At 47.2% G+C, this 23,183-nt stretch overlaps 1 protein-coding gene across 50 annotated transcripts in view; it reads right to left on the reverse strand.

Moving 5' to 3' along the window:
- Positions 1-691: 691 nt before the first annotated feature.
- MAP7 (microtubule associated protein 7) overlaps positions 692-23,183 on the reverse strand; it is a 149,702-nt gene continuing 127,210 nt past the window's right edge. For 28 of the 50 annotated variants that reach the window (XM_070559413.1, XM_070559395.1, XM_070559393.1 and 25 more), the window contains 10 exons: positions 20,197-20,312; positions 19,610-19,893; positions 17,397-17,631; positions 15,903-16,053; positions 15,481-15,582; positions 15,069-15,119; positions 14,898-14,955; positions 12,224-12,326; positions 4,017-4,240; positions 692-2,213 (listed from right to left, as the gene is read on the reverse strand). In XM_070559413.1, the coding sequence (XP_070415514.1) occupies positions 2,203-2,213; positions 4,017-4,240; positions 12,224-12,326; positions 14,898-14,955; positions 15,069-15,119; positions 15,481-15,582; positions 15,903-16,053; positions 17,397-17,631; positions 19,610-19,893; positions 20,197-20,312 (1,335 nt within the window). In that variant the 3' untranslated portion in view covers positions 692-2,202. The remainder of the gene's footprint in view (positions 2,214-4,016; positions 4,241-12,223; positions 12,327-14,897; positions 14,956-15,068; positions 15,120-15,480; positions 15,583-15,902; positions 16,054-17,396; positions 17,632-19,609; positions 19,894-20,196; positions 20,313-23,183) is intronic. The other 22 variants (XM_070559426.1, XM_070559419.1, XM_070559398.1 and 19 more) reach the window with 1 other exon arrangement.

Genomic DNA, 23,183 nt, shown 5'->3' on the forward strand with positions numbered 1-23,183 from the left:
TGTTTTGATGGTGCTGCACCATCAGGGGTGAGGCTTGGCAGGAGGAGACCTCCAGCACCTTCCAGGAAGGCTGGCGACCATCTACCCAAGGAACCCGCCGCTGGTGACTGAACCGGTCTCGACCATCTACAGCGGTGCGGACAGGAAACCACAGGCCCATCGCCCTCATTCCTGGGGAGGGTCCATCTGATCCTGAGGACCGCCCTTAATGTAGCGTCCACTGGAGACCTGTGAGGTGAGCAGGTCAGCCAATCTTCAAGGGCTGGTCGGAAAGCCAGCCAGTCACAGTAAAGGTCAAGGTCGCCCTCTGGCAGTGTGGTTCTCACACCTCTAACAGCCTTATACTGCTTCTAGCCAAAGCTTGATTACTGAGCAGGCTTCCCGTTTGCTGAAGATGGCTTAAGTTAAAAACACAAATGAAAAAGGGCAAACGTAGCCAAAATAGAACTATTGCTCTACATTTTAAATAATTTTTAAAAAAAAATTATTATTTAAAAAAAAATTAAAAAAAAAGAGGTCCCTATGCCTCTTCAGAGGAAGCTGGAAAAACTTCATTGCAGCTCAATGAAAGGCAATTTGAAAGCTCAAGAATCAACCCGAGTGAAGTTATAACCATGAGAAACCTGAAAGTAAAGCTACGTCCAACACATTTGGTGTTTCATGCTAGGTCAGTTTAAAGGAATAGAACAACTTTGTTAAACAGATCTCTTTTAATATGACTATGTGTACACGGACAACTGAGAACAGGGAAAAACCCCAAATTAATATGACTATGTGTACACGGACAACTGAGAACAGGGAAAAACCCCAAATTAGTGTTTCAACAAATTACAGCTGGCATTATGGATGACACGCTTGGTTTAAGGAAATGGTCCGATAAACGAACAGTCCCTCATTCAGCAGACTCACCAATCTGTCTTTTCATAACACAAACACACTACAGTGGTCGAAGTTTACCCTTTTTTTTAACACTCCACATAAAACCATGTGGGCCCTCTCCTTCAATATTTAGTTTTAGTAGTCTCTAACATTGTAAAATTGAATTTATATTAAAATTGAATGAATTATATTATTTATGAAAGTGCAAGTTTGTATAGCTTAACTCAGCAGCAAAAGTGAAGGAGAATGAACAGTGAGAGGTGACGGACGCCACGCAGAACGAGGACACTTGTGCAGGCATCCTGCAGCATCCTGTGTGCCAGACACAGTCGACATTCCATCATTTTCCCATTGCTCTTAAACGAGCAAAACCAAATTCTTTTTTTATTTAAAGAAATATTAAATCTGTATTCCCCCCTACATAATTTGTGATCAGGTAAGGCAAAGATAAGTCCCACCACCACTGGGGACAGCAGCAATATACAGACTTCGGAAAGAGCCCTGAATCGTCGTGACATCCTCTCATGGTGACATAAGGAATGCATCTAATAAACCAAATTTGCAAGGTTGCCACATTGTTTTAATTTGTTTGATTAGTATATCTGGAAGAACTTTATAAATACATTATTTAAGAGGAATGTAAATTATTTTCTTGCTCTGAAAAAATAACTTTTTTTTCATATTTTAAAACTGTTTAGTATGCTTTTGCAAAAAGGAGATGCAAGAAGAATGTGACAGCTGGGTCTGCAGAATGTCCATGTACAAATTGCATTTACAAGAACCTGGTAATCTGCCTATAATTTATCTCTACAAAGAGACTTCTTTGCAATAATATTTAAACAAACAGGCTTAATTTAAACACCTCTCCTACTCACTCTACTTGTAGAGCTAAGAGGTACTTAATTTTTCAAGTATTAAATTATAAAAGGTGAATTTTTTGTGCCAATTTTACATGTTAGCTTTTAAGACCAAAATATCTATGTGAAAAATCATGCCTAGTCAGCCCATTTCTTTTAGAGCCAAATGCTTTCATCTTTTAGAGAATGCAGAAAAATATTGATTTGCTAAGAAGGACGACAGTGGAAAAAGCTATTTTAAAGCACTGAAGAATAAGGAGCATTTCTCTTCTCTACTGGCGAAAAGTGTTAGAAAAGCTATCCAGTCTGTTGTCTTTAGCTGGTTTTAATAGAGTCTTTTCAAAATGATCGTCAAGAAATCTTTAGAAAACTGGAGGAGGGGCATGCTCCTTTATGGCAGGGAAGGGACTCCAGGAATTGTAGACATTCTTACTAAATTTCTGCTTTGGCTCTTCAGAAGAAATGCTCATATAACTTCTACATTAGGAGACAGAAGAGAAAACAGGTTAATAAGATTCTATCTAAAATCTTAAAGAATACTATAGTAACATCTTAAATTTCTAAAACTTTACCACGCTTTTATCTACGTCGTCTTACATAAGAACAGGCAACTGGACCAGGATCCACAGTCTTCTATTTAAGTGAATTCTACCACTAGGAGGAAAACTTACGTCCTTTCCTTCCTTCAACTCAGGCTGTGTCATTTCCTTTTCTAAACTGCACACACTGATTGCACTTTGCTTTGAGGTTAGGGACGTACACTCATTCATCTCGTCTCCTCAGTACTGATGCTTCGGGCTCCAAACATATGTTGGAGGTTAAACAAATGTTTGTTGATAAACAGTCAGGACCCCACAAGAACCCTCACACCACGTAAGGTCACAGTCACTGGACTAGGCTCCCAGGGAGGGGGGGGAAGGGTGGGAACAGTGAGAACGACTGACAGATCGCCACAGGTGTTTAGGGCCTGGCACACACAGCAGGACGCCATCCAGAGGCTCCTCCCCTCTCCGTGAATTTGCAACACGAGAAGGCAGGAAGCTGCACCAGGAGCATTTCCGCCACAGTACAAGTAATCAGATTGTTCCCAGGGGCTTAAGAATTAGAATGCCAGACCTGGGATGGACCTTACAGCTTCCTTTGACAGTCTAGAACGGTAGATCACTAAAGTGAAGTCGTACTCCCAAGGCCAGTGCACCAGAGAAGGACAAAGACCAACTTCATCTGGATACGTGGTTCAACGCTGGCTTCTTAACCAGTTAAAGTGGAAAATATTTGTTACAAGTTCACAGAAGGAATCTAAAAGACAAAACAATCTGACCACAAATAATTCTCTACTGACTGCATTTAAACATGCCGGATTTGGCCAGCTCTGTTCATCCTAGTACAGAGATGCTGGTCAATAATACTTCAGGTCAAGTGGGAGTCCCAGGGACAGGTCTAAGAGGCTCACTGGCAGTTCCAACAACAGCTGCCGTCACTCAACAAGGGACGGGAGGCCCCTCGGGCTCAGTGAGCTCCTGGCTTGGAATACTGGTCTCATTCCCTAAATTGTAACTATCTTATTACATTGAAAAAGGACAATAGGGGGGCTGGCCCAGTGGCGTAGTGGTGAAGTTCACACGCTCTGCTTCAGCGGCCCGGGGTTCATCGGTTCGGATCCCGGGTGCAGACCTAGCACTGCTTGTCAGCCATGCTGTGGCAGTGTCCCATATATAAAGTAGAGGAGGATGGGCACAGATGTTAGCTCAGGGCTAACCTTCCTCAAAAAAAAAAAAAAGGACAATAGTATATCATCTGGGTTGCTAAACCCAAACAAGAGAAAAACGGTGAGAGAACATGAAGACAATTTTCGAATATCTGAAGAGCTGAGAAAGATGGAATAAACCCAAACCAAGCTTTTCTCCAGTGGGCAGAACTAGGTCTAAGGGTCCCTAAGTTAACAGCGAGGCAGGAAGCGTCTGCCTTAACGTGAAGCCTGCTCCCACAGCCAGTGCCACTGGGCCACTGGTGCTGCTCCGTGAGGAGAGGCTGCAGGACACCCACTGGGTGCTGCGACTGGATTTCTACACTGAGTGGGAAAACAGGAGGGACCCCAAAAGTTGCCCAATCCAACTCAATACCCACTTTCTGTGATCCACGCACAGTCTTTTCCATGGGGCTTATCTATCCGGTGCCTTGAAGGACAAGGCGTGCCCCAGTCACAGTGCAGAAGGTCCCTCCCCTCTCGGGCATCACATGCTCCTGACGGTCACTGACGGCAGGGTGAGGCAGGCTTACCTGCTGTCTGCTGTGTCTGAACACCATCCACCTGAGGCCGGGGCCCGAGCGTCCCTTCATCATCAAAGGCCAAAATTGGATTCAAAGGAATTTCTGGGCTCTCGCTGTTCGTGACATCCAATCTGGATGGTTTAGATCCAATGGGTAAGTTTATAATTTCTTCAAAATTTTCATTCTGAACAGATACTCCATTTTCATTTGGTTGTCTTTCCAAATTGGGAGTACTGGGAATTTGAAAGACCAAAATTAAAATGAATTAGTATTGAAACTGCAAAGCATATTTTTAGGACAACCAAAAACTGCTTTATAATAAATAATTTAATAATTTTACAATCAAAATTTTAGACTGATTGACCACATCATTACTAACAAAAACAGTGAATTCTGACATATTGGTATTTTTAAAAATCTGCTCTTTTTGTTACAAAATTTATCAAATGGAACAATTTATCAATGAGAATAACCATCCTCGTTGGCATTCTGCACAGATGAACAATGTCCACTGCGGGCGCTCCCACATCCCTCTGCTGATGAGAGCCCTTATCAGGACCTTCACTTCCAAGAGGAGGGGATTATAATTTGGGGGTGACGGGATAATTTGTACAAAGTCACACAACTACCGAGAGGCAGTCCAGGCTGAATGCACGATCTCTTGATCTTCAGTCCTGTGTTTTTCTCACCACATCCTTTTGTACACACTCCCTGCTATTCAAATTCTAGCCCTTCCTGGGTATGTCCAGCTTCCTAAGACATGTACATAATTTTACAGGTAAACTGTTTAAGATCACCCTTCTCATCTTTATCCCTTAAATCTGCCTCTGACCCCACCTCGATTTTCATTAATTCATGCTGAATATCTTGTATCTACTTTTGAGGTACATTTAACTGGCCATCAGACCCTGAATTTTCTACCTATAGTTTCTCTCAGGTTTTTCACTCTCTTCACAAGCTCCAAAAGCAAACTCACAGCCCTTGATGGCATATATTCATTATTATGCCTCCCAATGCAGCAAAACAATGTCCACACATCAAATGGATGTCAACGTTATTGTTCACGTCATCTGACTGCAGCAGTAAACAAATTTGCAAGCTTCATAATTTGTTCAGTGCTCAACTCATGTACCAAAAATAACCCTATTTGACGAAATTCTCGAGTTAAAATTTTCAAAAGGAAAACAAAAAAGAGTAAACTTATGAAGCAAAAATTGTGAAGGTTTTAACTTCTAGTACATCCTGATCATAAATGGAATGCTTAGCTATGGCAAGAGGCCAGAGATCAGCAGATCAGGGGTCTAGGGTCAGTGATGCCAACCGCGTGAACTTTAGCAAGTCGGTTCATCTGCCCCCTCTCCTTCCCAAACGGTAAAATAAAGCTAAGGTCCATCCAATCTTTCAACTACATTTTTTTTAAGGAGTCTTTGCTTGTCCCCCCATTGAGGAAACAGTTTACTTTCCCTAATCAGCAAGAAGTATTGACTTTGTGGAATACACTACAAAGCACTTTTGATTTGGATATTTGGTACATTTTTGTTAATTATTAAACCTTTTCTTCTAGAAACAAATTAAAGATGGCTGTCCTAAGTGTCTCAGAAGGCACTGCGGGTACCTTGAAGGCTCTGCTGGAAACAGCGCTGTGACAAAGGACGGGAAGGACAGACTCAGTGTGTGGGGGTGCTTTTCTGCTCTTTCACTGCAGAGGACAGAGGCAGCTTGGCGTCAGGGTGGTCCACACAAGCGGGCACAAGTGCGCACACGCACGTGCCCACACCTGCCGTTGTGAGTGCTTGGGCCGCCACACCCATCGTCCTGTTCCTTCCCAACACCGATGGGCTTCTGTCACCAGGGAAGCAGTTCTGGTTCTCATCCCAAAGAGGTTTTAAGTAGAAGTTTTGACAAACATAAAGAAGAGGACTGCACCTCCAAAGTCCTCACTCCTTGGCCGCCTCAATCCCGTCACCTCCCAGGCCCACACGAGCTAACAGGTTACAGGGGCAATGCCAAGGCCGACCCCACCCCCAGACGTGAGTCAACAGCTGACCTCCTTTCCCCTCCACTCCTACCTGACCACCCATCACTCGTACTTGTTAGTAACTAGAGGAATAATGGTGCCATAGGCTTTGGGTGACCAATGATTCCACGTTCAGAGGAGACTGCGACCAGCAGAAACTATAAACTGAAACTGAAGTCGCTGGGCTTAGGGATTACGGACCCGTCTCCTCTCGGGACAAGAGCACCAGCTTCCGAACTCCCCGTCTCGGGCTACGCCCTGGAGGAGAGGCTGGACGCAAAGTCTTGAAGACCACGTACTTCACTGGGTCAGTGCAAAACCCACCCAGGGAACGGGGCTGGGACCGTGGTGGGAACACGACAGTCCACACAGCTTACCGTGGCCAGGACCTTACTTTTTCTTGATGTTTCTTATCATGTTATAACAAGCAATTTTAAAAATAAAAGTGATACATCTCTTTCTGCTTGAATGCTGGGGCTTGGCAATGTTACTTTTCCTTTAGGCAAAACTGAAAACAATGATAAAATCCTAAGACTTGGAGGAAAACCACCAATAATAACAAAAATTAATACAATAACCGAAATTACTACAAATCCATTATTTAAGAGAGAAGGAGCATTCTATTGAAGATGCAGTCCCCGGGTCAAGAACAGGCATACAATGTCTTTTGGGGTATCAGGAGGGTAAGACAGTAGCCTGTACACCCATGAGAATTCTTTAGCTTCTGGAACAGAGATTCCCAGCTGGGCAGGAAGAACAGACTGACGTGAGAAACAGAATCATTTCCTCCCCCACACTCATCTGAGTCCCCTGCTTCTTGTTCTAAAGCTAGCTTCCCATCCATAGACAGACACTCTCTGCCATTCCACAGCCACTTCCCTCTATAAATCCTCTCTCTCACGAACAAGAATGGCTTGTGGAGTAAGAATCACCCAGCTCAGGCTCATCTATTTCTTTGCACCTTTAAAAGCTGGCCCGCATTTTCGTGACTCCAACCCTCACCAATTCTACTTATTGTCAGTGGGGAGCCTGCTGGGCGAGGAGAATGGCTTTCCGGCTTTGAAAGGATTGCACACCTAAGGCTGAGCGCCAGAGAAACCACAGGGCCCAGACACCTCACCCAGGCCCCTTGAGGTCGGGGGGTGGGGAGGTGGGAGGGCGGGGCGCCGGGTGTGCCTGCACAGGAACTGCTGCTGGTGCCAGGTGCTGGAGAGGTGACGTGAGGAGGACACTGCCATGCAGGGCTGCCGACAGTGTGTCACGCATCCCTGGGGTGGCGAGGGGTGAAGGGAACCCTGTTCACAGCACTCATTTCTTCTTCCTGAAGAGGAGGCAAGCCAGTGTGTTCAGTACTCGAGACACCAGGGAAAGCGAAACTTCTCCCAAGCTGAACTGAAGACACTCACTCTGAGGATGGAGTTTCCGGTGAAAACAAACCCGGCCCAGTGCTCGCAGCATCCTTGCTGGTGGACTTCCAGAGTACCACCCACATCAGGCTCCTCCCCACCATCAGGAAGGGACCTGGGGCTCCCATCAGTGATGAACTCGGGGGGGCAGGCTGGAGGCATCCACAGCTCTGCTTCGGGTGCACAGGGGGTGTCTAATCAAGATGGTGGCTGGGTCCGAGGACTATGGATGCTTCACTGAACAGAACACACGGAGGGGAAACGGGGACTCTGGTGAGCGACTTCAAGGTCAACTTGCGATTGGGAGTGACTGGGATGTGATTTATTGGCAACATTAAAGTCTTTACCAGGATTTTAGGAGTAAACTGTTTAAGGACGAGTCCCCACTGAATCAAAGGGAACATTTATTCGTGAACAGGACACTGTCTTAGGGAGGGTACTAAAGGCCAGTTTAGGTGGGTCCTTCTCTGGAGGGAAGAGCGCGAGTGGCAGGGAGCCTCAGGGTCAGTGTTAACGCTACTTCTAGAACAATCTGGAAGACGTGAAGGATGAAAAATGCAAGTATGCAGATCATGTTTATTCTGGAAATGCGAGGCACAAAAATAACCTCTTGAGGGTAATAGGGAAAATCAGTAAATGCAGCCCATGTCAGAGCAGTGGGTTTAGGGAGCCGTACGGTGAACTGTCCTTAAAAGATGAAGCCTAGGGGCTGGGTTGGCGCGGCAGCGGTTAAGTTCGCACGTTCCACTTTGGCGGCCTGGGGTTCACCAGTTCGGATTCCAGGCAGACCTACACACCACTTGTCAAGCCACACTGTGGTAGGCGTCCCACAGATGAAGTGGAGGAAGACGGGCAGTGATGTTAGCTCAGGGCCCGTCTTCCTCAGCAAAAAGAGGCCGATTGGCGGCAGATGTTAGCTCAGGGCTAATCTTCCTCAAAAAAAAACACAAAAAACCCCATGAAGCCTAATGGTGACAACAGTGGTAAGAGACCTGGCAATCGCTGTAGGCTGCTTTCTGGGGACACTGACTCCTTACGTTTTTATGGGTAAAAAAGCACAATAAAATCAATAAAATGTGAGAAGATGGGATAGCAGACACAACCCAAAAGCGCTTTTCTACAACATCACACTGCACTTGTGGACCGGACGCTGCGTAAAAGGATAAAGACGACATCTAACGGCTGGTTGGTACGACGGTCTTCAGAGCCCTTCACAGACAACGTTTCTTTGGATTCCCCCCAGTACTTTGTGGGGAAGGTATCGCCAGGTCCAGATGAGAAAAGTATGTCTTACCTAAGTACGTTAACCCCAGAGTTGCTGAACTTGTGAGAGAAAAAAGTAGGAACTCAGCCTGGGACCTTTGGTGCCAAAGCTCTTCTCCTCAACCCCACACTCATGCTGAAGAATCTCTAGAGAAGTATGGCTAAAATGATCAAGGGGGTGGAGAAGGAGACCTTTAAAGATCAGGTAAACCTGTCAGACGAATTTTTTGCCTCTCAGCCCCAAATGCACCCTTCATTCCTGCTCTGTGAAGCTGGATCTGGGTCCTTCAAACAATCTTCCTTTGCCAGCTGGCACCATCTCAAGCCTTGTCAACGGAGGCTGCTGGGGAGCCCGCAGGCGCAGGTTGCTTCCTGGTGTGGGTGTGGTTGCTCAGCGGGCCCCTGCAGCACACCCTTGCAGCGTCCCCCGCAGTGCATGAGGCTTCCTCAGCCCCGGTCCCCGCAGCATGAAGGGCTTCTCCACTGCCCAGCAGCCTCCCCCAGCCCTGTCCAGGGCAGACTTGTGCCAGCACTCCTCTGCCGAGGCACCTCCTGGCGGAGAGCTTTCTCAAGCGTTCCAGAGGTGGCCATGAGGCAAGTTCTACCATCAAGGAACCACAGCACCTTCTCCACCCTCTGGTGAGTCATAGCCATAGCCTCTCCAGCAAGGTCTGGGCAAGTCCTGGGGGAAGGGGCTCCCCTTGAGTACGGCCCAAGGGCTGCGGCTGCTCCTCGTATCTGCTATTCCTGTCTTCTCTGGAGTTCTCTTTACTTCTTACTGGCCAAGCTCCCGTTACTCCAATCCCTAATAACAGTTAACGACTCTTGATACTAAACTTTCCTGTTGAAAGTGATCTCTGGTTTCTCTCTCTTGAGTGGGCCCTCACTGACACAGTAGGCATAAGAGGAATATTCAGTTTATAAGAAGCAAGCAGAAGGGAATAGAAACAAAATCCAAAAAATTTATGGAAGGTATGGAAACTAGAAAGAGGACTTCTTCCCTAAAAACTAGTTTATGACAACCGAGGGTCCTAACTCTGAAACTGCAAATAAGCAGCTGTAAAAGAAGTAACACATTTCTGCATGTGCTTCTTCTGTTGTGCTTGTCGCTGCAAGAGATGATGCAAAGTGAAAATAAAGACTGTTTCAAGATTCGTGTGGATAAATTCAAGGAAAATAAACTTAAAGACAATGAAGGGAAGCAGAGTTTCTGAGGCTCCGTGTCACAAACTTCGTGTATCGCCCAACGGGGAGCAAAGCGAACAGCACATTAAACACTCCATGCCGGCTGGGTCATGTGGAAACAGACTGTGCTTCTCAAACTGGGTCTAATTCTCTACAGGAAATTTTATAAATTTATGTTTTCACTCTGATAAAAACTTTAAACAATCAACAGAACAGTCTGACTGTGTGTGCGGCTGACTGTCACAAAGCTGAGTTCCACCACATGAACGTAGTGCTCCGTTTCTCAACGGTGTTTCAGAGCACGGTGGGGTCAGAGAGCATCAGCTCATGTGACGAGGGCTCACGACAAATGAACTAGGTTGCACTGGGTAAACAGACACTGTGCGAGTGCCAAGGAAAAGCCAAGTGACATCGTGGTGCACCGCATGAAGAGACCTGGGGTCTGAGGGCAGGTTAAGCAGAGAACAGTGATGGGTGCCATGAAGGATCAGCGCTCGTGGCGGCATAGGCTCCCTAATGCAAAGGGCTCCCCCAGACCAGGTGGGCACTGTCCGCTGAGTTTCAGAGAAACGTGCATCCCAATAACGACCTATGTTTAATTTGAATGTTCTTGGTCTAGCTGTGCAATGTTTTTACTTAAATTCGTGATTTGTTGTTTTGGCTTTGTAGATAAGCAACAGCTATAAAATTTTAAAACTGAGTTTATATTTGTAAGAATAATAAAAGTAACTCTTGTGTAACTCTGGGAATCTGCTGGAATTCTTTTTTCCTTTAAAGGGGAGACACACTGGGGTCAATGGATTCCACGTGTTAGAGTCATTCTTGTATTATTTGCTAACCTTTATATTTGATACTAACCCGGACCTGCCTATATTGTTAGGTGAAAGAGCAGAAAAAGCCCGTGGTTTATTTTTCCTACTGGTTTGACAGGGATCGAATTCCACATATGAAAAAGGGCAGTATACTACTCGGTAAAGACAGATGACACCAGGAAGTTCATACTACTATACTTTTTGTTTAATTACAATCTGTTGCCTTTCTGTGTGAAGAGGCTAAAATCATATCTGTATCATTTTACATAGTAAAATTATGTTTCAGGTTCCTATAAAATGATTAATTACTTGGTGATTTTACCACAAAAGAGTCAGCTAATGTATAAACTAATTTTACTGATCAGATAGACTTATCAGTAGCTTGATAAACTTGTTCCTTATCATAATAATGAGGTTCTCTTTGTGGTACTTTCTATTCTTTCCTAAAAATCTCTCAAGCCAATGAATTGAACATCATAAGTTACGAAAGTTGAGAATGAACACTTGACTTGAAAATCTAACTAAAAGAATTAAATATAACAATATATATCTTAGGTAATCATGATAATAAATTTATTCAACATAACTGAAAGCTTATTATTAAGATCTCTCTTGGGAAAATTATTCTCTTTAGTATTATGGTGGGCAAAATGCAAAGAAATTTACTGTCTGAAAAAGATATCAATGGATATCTTATGACGTATGGATATCGAAGGATGTCCATCTCAGGGTGACTTATCTTTTCATTGCTGCCAATTACATTATAAAATGTGTAGTCTGTGTTTTTAGATTAAGAAAAAATTAATTTGAGGACCTTCAATTCTCTTATGGTAGCAAAGAATCTGACATTAGAGACAGGAAAACGCATAAAATAATTAAGTAAATTCCAAAAATTAAAAAAAAAGTCATAGCTGAAATTTTTGAACATTATTACAACTATTTCTACCAGTTCTCCCTGACTGGATTTTCAGGCACAGGGTACGATTACCCTTATCCTTCATTTCCGAGAGTGCTCTTATGATGCTGCTGACATACATGCAAGGGAAGAGAAACGCAGTCTGTTTTCCACGCACTTTCTTTCTTGACTGTTGTTAGCAACTGTCTGATTCTTCAATGAAAAGCCCTACTATTACTAGATGGTAAGAAACCTTTCACTGCGGAACGGACCTGAGACTCGCTATGATGTGACGTATGGTGAAAACCCAGTTGTCATACACAATTTAAAGGGTAGGAATGTGGTCTAGATCACGTTAAATATATACAAAGAAAAGTAAATTATTGCCTGTAATTTTCTCTATCAGTTACACAAGAACTTCACCATGATGTTTAAAGACTCAAGAAAAAAGAAGTTTACCTTTCTCAGAGTACAGAATTCCTGGCTCTGCCTAAGATTAATGGCCTGAGTAAAAATAAATCTTAATCCGAGACTCTGACTCTCCGCCAGGCCCAGGGACTCTGGCGGGTCTGGTGGGGTAAGAACGGACTGCTCTGCCCCACAGGGTGTCAAGAAAAGGCCCAGGACGTGGAACTCACCTCTCCACAGTCACCTTCGACGGGTGTGAGGCAACCTCGCATGGGCTGGCCGCTGATTCTGCATTCCCTGGAGAATTCGTGACACACGGAAGCACAGATACCGCTGGACACGGCAAAGAAGATGGAGCAAAGGGTTACTAGTACCCTATCATTAACCCAAACCCCAGAGCCAGATGCCGGCATCCTTACATCTTGGCTCTGCTGCTCACCAGCTGTGTGACCTCAGGCCAGCCACAACTCTCTGTGCCCCAGCTTCTTCATGGATGACAGTACCTACACCTCACAGGCTCCTGTGAGAATTAAATGTATTAACATGAGCAAAGTACTCAGGACAGTGCCTAGCACATTGTAAAGGCAGAAATCAGTTGTTATTATTTTTGCTTGCACTAAATTGAATTTGGACAAAAAATGTATAATATTGAAACCAAAGCAACTGATGAAGGTAGCACTGAGCTGACTTATCAGGCTGACGTGGAACATCGTGACCGAAGGACTGGAGGCCACTCACCATGAAACACCTTAAGCAATAAAAAAATGTTTTCTAAAACTCGTTTTAGTTCTGGGCACACTGAGAATGACAGGGATTTCACGAACGGCAGGCCAGTGAATTGCACCCGACTGTGCGGCCTCCTCATTCAGGGCTCCACGCTGGAGTCCAGCGTAAGCCAACAATCCCGAGGACTGACTCCGCGGTCTGGGGCAGGGCTACCTAAAGTCTTGTAAACCTTCGTATTCAGTAGGGCAGAGTTTCAGGGAAATTTCTGGCAGTTTATGGTTTCGGCTTGATGTGAGAACAATTCAAAGGCAGTGTTATTTCACAGCCTCGCACAAATTTAGTAAAACTGTCAGAGGTACAAAGAGCCTGACAAGTGAAGCGAGGAAGTGATTGATAACTTTAAAGCTGCCCAAATTTGCAAAGCTGGTAACACGCAGCCTCTGAGAAGACTTCTGATAAGTCTGAACACCACCCGCCTGCCTGCCTACCCAAGGACGCTCTTTGGGGCACCGGTGACCCCATTCGGCCCTCAACCAGATGTGGGGCCAGGATAAGGGGACTATCTGTCAGGCGATGACCCCCGGCCACTTTTAGCAGTGCTGACTCAAACTGCATTTGCTGAGTGTTGATAAACAAGTTGTGACAAGCAGCAAGTTTCACCTTCCCTCTCGCCATTGTTGCTTCTCGGACTGAGGTACAGAGAAAGTGGAAGGAATTGGGGAACAGCGGGGAAGAAAAAGACGAAAAAGCAAACACACGACAAGGAGCCTGGCCAAGCACAAGATACAGCGTCAGCCGCGGAAAGAGGCCTGAGTTGGTCCATTTGCATCCCAAGGTGCTCAGTGATGACCCACGGGTGCGCTGCCTGCTCACAGCCTGTTACTACATTCTCAGCTCAAAACGCAGGAGGTTACTATGCAGCCACTGGGCTCTTCTCCAAATAAACAGAATTAGGGCATCTTTAAAAGAGCATGAAGACCCCACTACACAGCAATCGTGACAGAGAAACTAGGAGTCTCTACTAAATAAAACCAAACCCCAAATACCAATATTTTACATTTGAAAACCCCTAGTGCTTACAGAGAATGTTCTTTTACATAAACCATTTTATTTAATCTTAACTCCAGTCTTTTAAGTTAAAAAAATAAATCCAAAACAGAAAAGCTGAGGTATCTGTGGCCCTTTCCTTTTACATGGCTACTGCAGATGAGGAAGAGGAAGACTGAGTGACGGGCCACCCACCAACCACCTGGACGGACGAGGTGGGGACCACCTGGGGGCACGGAAGGAGCAAGGTTAGAAGCTGGTGACTGGGACCTCAGCTGTGTGAGGGCCCCTGGGGCCAGGACCCTGCCTGTCCTGTCCACAAGGAGCCCCAGCCCCTACAAGAGGGCCTGGTACACGGCAGGTCTCCGGGACCCAGCACCTCCACCTCACGGGACTGCGGGGGAAGGAGAGGAGAAACGCATTCGGGCCCACCCGCCACCAAGAGGGTGCTCCACCCGCACGGAGCGCGTCTCAGCACTAAACCACCACGGTAAATTTGATCCACACCAAATTTGGCTTAAAATCATCAGGAAATCAATCATCTCTGTCCAAACCCGATACCATAGGAATAACTTTCTAACGAAATTTTAAAAAACTTTTAATTTTAACTCTATTCTGAAGTCAGAATTACAGGAAGTAAGGTTTAAATCCTTTTTTGAGAACTGCCATAAGTACAAATTGCCAAAATTTAAGTTTAAAGTTCTTAAGAGCAAAATATAAATACATGTTACTTTAGCAGACAGTAAATAATAAGTGAAATTTAATTTTATAAACACAAAAGAAATTCTTCTAACCCTGTGTGTGTATACGTAAATATGTATGTCTATATCTCTCTATAGACATATATAGACACACAGATACATACACATTTACAAGGATACATATGATGTAAAATGATTTAAGATATTATGCACTTCACTAGAGTATAAACAAATGTGCAAAAACATCTGTCAGGAATGCTAGGGAGAGTCTTACATAAATGGGAAACGTGTGGACCAAATGACACACATCTAATCTTCTGCAAGTCAACGAGCATCTTTTTTTTCAATCAATCAGTGAATATCTTGATCTCTAGAGAGTCAACTGAAAAATTCTCTATTTGAATTGATTTGAGTTCTCTGAAATACATACCTGCTCCCACAGTGAGGGTTCCCTTGGTTATATCTCCATTTCTCTGATCAACAGTTTTCTACCAAAGAAAAAAAAAGAAAAAGCCTTTCTAATGTTAAAGTTACAAGTGAAAATAAAAAAAAAAAAAAAAGCAAGCCGTGAAGAACAGGTACAGAAAGTCGGGCTCCGTACCTTGTCTGCAGCGTCTGCTCTCCTGGTTCTTTTCATAATCTCCTCGAGTCGCTACAAGGAAGGAAGAACGGAGCGCAGGATCAGACCGGGAAAGCAAGCCAGCCTGGCCCGGTCACCAACTAGCAAATAGCAGGTCACTGAGCTGTGCCCATTTTTCTGGGAGAACATGCCGCCCACTGCTCAGTGCAGCTGCTGTTACTCAAAGCTGGAACCGGCTCCAGCCCCACGACCCGCAAGGTGCAGTGTGGGTGAAGGCCGGCACAGGAAGGGAGGTTATTCACACAGAGCTACTCCAGTTCATCTGGAATGGGCAGACGTTTGGTTTCTGACGGCAGGGAGCTAGTCTCTCGGACTCTGGACGGCGTCCAGTCCACCCACGAATCAGAACAAGGATGCGGCTGCAGGCAACTACCTTCTTTCTCTCCAGGCGCTCCTGCTCTTCCCTCTGGAAGTGCTTCTCCCGTTCCTGCCGGGCCCTCTCTGCTTCTTCTCGAACGCGAGCTTCCTCTTCCTTCTGAAATCAAGAAGGCGGCATCCACTTGTACAGACAGACTGGCTCTGCCCGCCGCCCAGGTCCGGCTGCCCAGGGGCCAGGGGAGGACGCGGGCGCGGTGCGCGTGGAAGGGGAGCGCCAGGGCACAGAACATGCTCCGCCCGCTCGAGGACCCGGCCGCACCTGCCTCTGGGCGCACACGGGAGGTGAGTGCCTGCAGCACTGAGCATCCTCCGCTCGCCCAGCCGGGACCGGGCCCCACCTGCCTCTGGGCGCGCGCGGAAGGTGAGTGCCTGCAGCACAGAGCATCCTCCGCTCGCCCACCCGGGACCGGGACCCACCTGCCTCTGGGCGCGCGCGGCCTCCTCGCGCTGGCGCCGCTGCAGCTGCTCCTCCCGCTCGCGGGCCTGCTCAGCTTCCAGCCGCCGCGACTCCTCCTCCCGGCGCATCCTCTCCTCAGCCACCTTTTGAGCCAATTCCTCCCCCTTTTGTCTGGAAAAAGACAAAAACAAAGCAAAGGCACACGAGAGGATCCCCTTAAGAGAGGCTGTGACCGACCACCTCAAGGAGGTTCCTTCAGAGGTCTGACAGAACACCCTCCCCGGATGTAGCGTTCAGGGACAAAACATGGGCCGCCCTCTACTCCTCCTCACATCTTCCCAGCCTCGTGCTGCATTCTGGCAGACAGAAGCAAATGCAACCACTAATATTTTGAGGAGAGCTTTTTTTTTTTTGGTGAGGAAGATAGTCCCTGAGCTAACATCTGTTGCCAATCTTCCTCTTTTTGCTTGAGGAAGATTGTCCCTGAGCTAACATCTGTGCCCATCTTCTCTATTTTATGTAGGACCCCGCCAGAGCATGGCTTGATAAGCAGTGCTAGGTCTGCACCCAGGATCTGGGCCCATGACACCTGGGTTGCTGAAGCAGAGTGCGTGAACTTAACCACTGCACCACCCGGCCTTCCGGAGAAAAGCTTGTTTTTTAAAAGGATCTGCAATTTAGTTATCTTTAAAGGCTGAGACTTGTTTAATCCAATAATGTGACTTTTTAGCAAGAAATTGGAAGCCGCCTTCCACCAAAAAAAAAAAGGGAAAATCTTTTAAATGAATAAAGGTTATAATGTTCTGTCACAGGACAGGCAGGGTGGTGGACCACGCAGGCTCCCTGCTGGGACCAAGGGCGGACAGCCAGGGTGGTGGCCAAGAACGGGGCTGTGCCTTCCGAAGGGCACTGTGCTGATCTGAAGGACAGTTACACTGTGCTGGCCTTGTCAGCCCAGGAGGACACTGGCTAAGGAAGCACCCAGCATGCTGCCTGTCAGTCCCGGGCCGCTCACCACCCAGCTACCCTCTGAGAGGCGCTCTGGAAGGAAGAGAACATGGACTCTTACGACACAGCTTTAAAATAATTAGATGATGAAGAAACATGGGGATTAAAGATATGCTAAGAAGAAAAACTCAGAGCGTACAACTGCACCTCTATCGCGGGCATAATTACATAAATACGTGTGTGTGTTTATGTACCTATATACACCCACATACTGTTCAGAGACTGGAAAGGATTGCCCAAAATGTACAGTTACTGAAAACTGGTAAGATCATGGATAAATTTTTTTTCTTTAAACCTTTCTCCATTAATAATGTATTTTCATTATAATAAGAAAAAGTGATTTAACAAATATCACTTAGTGGTCAGAGGAACCCCAGATAAGAGTAGCCCTGAACACCCAGTCCACTCCCTTCATCACCATCGTTGCCTCTGGCCTCCAGGCCCGAGGCCTAATCCAGGGACACCGTGAGGCCACTGATCCCAGCAGGGAGCAGGCCCTCCCTCACCTCTCGCGCTGCTCCCTCTCGCGCTGCTCCCGCTCCTCCTTGTCTCTCTGCTCGCGGGCCAGCCGCCTCTTCTCAGCTAACAGCCTCGTGGCCTCTTCCGGGTCGGTGGTGCCTGCAGAGGTCTTAGGAGAAGTGCTGGCAGTCACAGTGGATGGCTGGCCTGGGACCGGGGCAGGGGCTGAAGCTGGGGCTGGGACCAGGGCCGAGGTGGTGGCCGGGTCTGCGGCTGGAGCAGCTGTACAAACAGGTACAAGGAAAGAACCAAGTGGAAACAAAACCCAAAGAACAAAATGAAAACAAGCATTCCCCACAGCCCAGGCCTAGAATGCATCATTATAAAGAAAAGGGAATGTTTATCACGTGGGTTCTCCCAGTTTCACTGCAATCTCTGGAACCAAGCAACAGGTAACAAAAAGCTGCCTGTCTCAGTGAGCCATCCCGTCAAGGGCCCGCTCTTCACCTGGCCTGATTCTCAGACTTTAAACCGGTTAACACACGTCGAATGAGTACCGACTACAGAGCCTCACCTTAGATTGGGTGGGGAGTGGCACCCTGAGCAAAGAGAGGATGGGATCCTTCATTTGCCTTTCACTACGTTTAAAAAACTCCCTCTCCTGAGTGACTACTCGTCACGAGAGGATGAAAGCCTTCCTGCGAGCCTCCTCAGCGTCCACACCGTCAGGCCCGGAAGCTAACACCCAGTGAGGTGGTCCCTGCTGTCTACCCAGAGCCATCTCCAGGCTGAGATGGGAGGAGCTGGCCCTCGTGCCCCTCACCCATCCTGGGCCTCCACCGTCAGTCCTGATGCAAAGAAGCAAGATGGGAGCAGATGTTCTCCGACTCACTCAGGTTCGGGAGAAAGGCCTACAGAGCTGGCAGAGCAGGGAGCCCACGGAGGCCGCAGAGCGAGGCGCTGTCTCGGCACCCGACCACTCCAGGCCCTCCTCTCAGGATTTACGTTCCTCCTCCTGCTCCCACAGGTTTTCCTTTACCCTCAGGATGCTCTCTGGCCTTCCTCCCTTCTCCCATGCAAATGTGGGGCTCCTCCCCCTCCAACCACATTATCATCTTGAACATCCATTTTTTCTTTGCCCTGACCTGCTCTGTCTCCAAATTAAGTCTTAGCAAGAAAACGTTTGAATGCAGACAATTTTCAACGAGAAATAGCACAGGCCTAGTTCCAGGTGATTTTAAACTTCTAAACGGCATTTGATTAGCCTGGCAGAGAGGAGAGCCTCGGGGTCTTTTGGAGAAAGTTCTGACCCCGGTGAAGCGCACAGGCTGAGCAGAGTCCTTCAACTCCCGCCCGCACAGGAGGAGGGTGATGACTGGCCCCTCTGTATTTATCTGCCAACCCTGCACACGAGTCAACTGCGAGCTCAGTACCCTTCAGAGGGCCGGGGCCCCACCCCATATTCTGAGTCAGTAGGTCTGAGGTAGGGCCAAGGTTCTGTAGTTTGAGACACCACAGATGAGGGGGCTTAAAAATATTTCCATCGATTCTTTGAAAATCTTCCCTATAAAAGGCAGAGACGAATCCCCTCCACGGGAGTGAGCTGAACTTACTGACTCGCTTCCATGAAGAGAAGACGGCAGAAACTGTGACGTGTGTGTGTGATGTCTGAGACTAGGTGTAAAAGGCACTGTGGATTCCTCACGACTCTCTCCCAGATCGTGTGCTCTGGGGGGAGCCAGTGGAACAGGCAGGCAGACTGAGAACATCAAGCAAGCAACCCTCTGGAGTGGCTCATGTGTCGTGAAATGGAGGCAAGCCACCAACAGCCACCAACCACCCAACTACACTGCTCCCAGATTTCTCACCCAAGGATCCAGGAGACGTGATAACCACTGGTCGTTGTTTTAAACTGTAAAGTTTTGGGACAATTTGTTACACAGCAATAGATAACTAATACACGTGGGTCTGACGCCATGCTCTAAAGGCACGCAGTGTGAAACACGGGGCTCAGCCAGTGAAAGGAATCAGAAGCCACGCCTGGGTTCATGGGCTGCGGCTCCAACCATAGGCTTTGGGATGTATGATTCTACTTTCTTTATATGTAAGGAAATTACCTAAGGCCCCAAAATTAGCCTCAGAGTGAAATTTATAAGTTCCCAATAAGGAAAAAAAAAAAAGCTGAATAAAGGCAATGCAGGAGAAAGGGAGAGCAAGTAAAGAGAGCCAACACCCACTCCTGCCAGCCAGGGGCCCTTACCCGGGGTGGCTTCTGCCTCCACCGGTGTCCCCTCTTCCACTGTGGCTTCCTCCACCTTCACTAGGGGTGCTCTGCCCTTTGGCCAGGGCTCACTGGCGACTGCCTGAGGCTCCTCCTCAGGCTCTTTTCTCTCAGGTTGCACCCCAGCTTCTCTCTTGACAGGGCGGATGTTGCCAGGTGAGGGGGGCCAGGCCTGCGAGGGTGCAGCCTTGGCTGAGCCGGGAGGCAGGGTGGATGCTGGTCTGGGTGTGCCAGGCAGGTGAGGGAAGGACTTGGATGGGAGCCTGGGTGACAGACCAAGGGCAGAGAAGGGGACACATCAGCACAGGCTTTCTGGAACTGTCCATCCCCGCCCCCCCACCATGTGATGGTCCCAGACACCCATATGGAAAGGAATGATGGTCTTCAGCTTTGTGCCTTTGTCTTCCCTGATGGCAGACGCACACACGTTCACTTTAGAGGCTCTCTCCAGGTTTCTTTCTTCTTCCCTATGTCGAGGCCAACAAGTGGCGGAACAGCTCCTCTGAGGGGACGGAGGCTGCTGAGCCTCCAGCGCGAGCAGCCGCCAGCCTGCCTGCCTCACTCACCAGAGTCGTGAGGGAGCCGGCGGCCTGGCTTTCGGATGTGATGGGGACAGAGCCCTTCGGACGCCAGCTGTCGGGTGGAAGGGAACGTTGTCTCGCTCCCTCTCTCTTTTAGAGCCCTAAATTCAGAGAAACACAGGAATCAGGTTTTTCAGGAGTGGGACAACCACATTCAGCAACTCAACAGTGGAGCTGCAACCACTGAATGACTTTCTGGAAGTTTCCCATCTCTCTCATGTATATATCCAACCCCCAACAAAAGGCCCTTGTTAGCTTAAAACCGAACATTATACCTGAATTGACACCATGTGACACCAATAAGGAGGTTCTGGATGTGTGATTTGGAGTTATATTTGTAAAAACAAACGAACAAAACCACTCATCCTTTTGGAAAGCAGCCACACTGTGTGTCTGAACTACCTGGAGCAGAAGCTCATCGTCCGGTTTGACCCACACCAATGTGAACATAAAACTCACTTCCAGGTTTTTTCTTTTTCCACACCTTTATCTTTTAAAATTCTTTAGCCTTTTTCCTTTCACCCCAAAACATACCGTCGCTCAGTCTGTTTTTTTAACGTACACATCGCTGTATCAGACATTAATTCATTATTTTCTTTGCACTGATGTTATCCAACCAGCCCTTCCTTACCTGGTGTCCTCTGGCTCTCGAAGGAAAGTCAGGTTCAAGGTGAGGAACTCTAGCTACTTTTAGTCTTTTTCACTAGGCATGAGACTGAAATCTCATGGTGGCCAAACCACCCACCCTCCTCTGACTGCCAACTAGGGGTTGAGCCAGAGAGACGACACTTGTCCCAAGTCCAAATGGGCGAGAGGAAATGCAGAGACATGTGTCTACAGTCACCCAGACTAAAGGAAGCGCAGGGCCGAGGGGACTCACCCAGCCTCTGACACTGGCCGACACTGTTCGTGGTGGGAGCGGGGCGTGAGCAGGCCCCTGTGTGGGCGCCCGTCAGCCCTTTGCTCTGGGGACCCCTGCAGGACCGCAGACCACCAGGGCTAGGGAAGGGGCGGAGTAGTGCCCGGGCTCAGGGCTGGCTGGTGCTGAGCCTTCTCCTCTCTCCTCTCCGCCTGGCTCCAGCTCCAACTCCCCGCTCCCTTCTCTTTTGTCCCCTTCACTGTTCCTGTCCCCATTTTCCTTAGTAGCATCCTAGTCGATGGACTGGGATATAGGCAGGGGAAAGCATCTAAGTGTCCATAATACTTCATGTCTTCCCAGGATTTCTAAATGAAACAAATGAAGATAGGGGCAGGAGAGGGCTTCGCAAGGTGTGTGCCAGCTCCACACCTCTTGTGGCTGCATGCCCACCCTCTGCCCCCACCTCTGGTCCCCGCAGCACAGCTGTAGTCCTGGGGGGCAGAAGCGGCAGCCACCATAGAGACCCCCCTGCAGGTGTCCAGGGTGGTAGTCGCGCCTCTGGCAGATCAGCCCCCAGAGTGGAAGGCCCAGGGCTCTTCCCAAACGAGGCTGGGGTCAAGCACCTTGAGTAGCTTTTTTTCCTTTTTCTCAAAACATTTTAACTGGGCTGCAGTCAGATCGAGAAGAGAACTGAATGGGGAAATCAGTCAGGAAGGGTCATCTGTGGTGTGGAGCCTTTGGGGATGAACTCCATCACCTGTGCCGGGATAAGACAGGCGTCAGGGAATGCCGGGGCCAGGGCCGGCTGGAAAAATGCTCACTACTGAGATAACACCCTCCAGGCAGGGGGATGTCTTCACTCTTAGTTCTTTTTAATGGCTTTTCACTGATCTTGTACCCAGTCACCTGTTTGGGTACCACACCTGTATGTACCTAGACAGGTGCTCCTGATTCCCATCCTGAGCTGAGCAAACAGCCAGCGGTCTGCGCAGTCATCTCTCCCCGAGGCTGAGCTGGAACATGAACAGCCAGCTGCCCGTGTCACTGGTCTGACAGCTTACCGGCAGCACAAGGACTTCAATTTTACAGTTAGAGTTAGATACAAATCACCTTCAAGGGAGACAACGCAGACAGAGGCCCCGAGGCAGCACTTCCCAGTGGCAGCCACTAGCCACATTCGGCTATCTGAATTTAGATCTAAGTTAATTAAATGTAAATAAAATTAAAAAGGAAATTCAGTCTCACAAAACATATTTCAGGTGCCGAATAGTGGCTGTTTGAATTTAGATCTAAATTAGTTAAACTTAAATAAAATTAAAAAGAAAGAAAACATTTCCATTTACAACAGCATCAAAAGAATAAAACACTTAGGCATAAACTTAACCAAGGAGGTAGAAGTCTTGTACAAGGAAAACTAGAAGACATTGGCGAAAGAAATTAAGACACATAAATGGGAAGACATCCTGTGTTCACGGATTGGAAGCCTTATTATTGTTAAGATGTCAATACTATCCAAAGCAATCCACAGATGCTATGCAATCCCTATCAAAATGCAATGCCATTTTTCACAGAAATAGAAAAATCCATCTTAAATTCATGTGGAACCTCAAGGGACCCTGAACAGCTAAAACCATCTTGAAAAAGAACAGAGTTGGAAGTCTCACACTTTCTGGTTTCAAAATATATTAGAAAGTTACAGTAATCAAAACAGTGTGTCACTGGCAGAAAGACAGACATATAGACCAATGGAACAGAACAGAGAGTCCAGAAATAAACCCTCACATATACAGTTAAAGGATCCTTGACAAGGGCACCAAGACCACTCAATGGGGAAAAGACAGTCTCTTCAACAAATGTTGCTGGGAAAACTGGATATCCACACGTAAAAGAAGGAAGCTGGACCCTTACATTACACCACATACAAAAATTAACTCAAAATGGATTAAAGATCTAAATGTAAAACTTAAAACTATAAAATTCCTAGAAGAAAACATAGGGGAGCTTCATGCCATTGGATCTGGCAGTCATTTCTTGGAATGACACCAAAAGGCAACAAAAGCAAAAAGAGACAAATGGGATTACATCAAACTTAAAAACTCCTGTGTATCAAAGG

Source organism: Equus przewalskii, chromosome 9 (genome assembly GCF_037783145.1).
Source record: "Equus przewalskii isolate Varuska chromosome 9, EquPr2, whole genome shotgun sequence".
NCBI classification, from domain to species: Eukaryota; Metazoa; Chordata; class Mammalia; order Perissodactyla; family Equidae; genus Equus; species Equus przewalskii.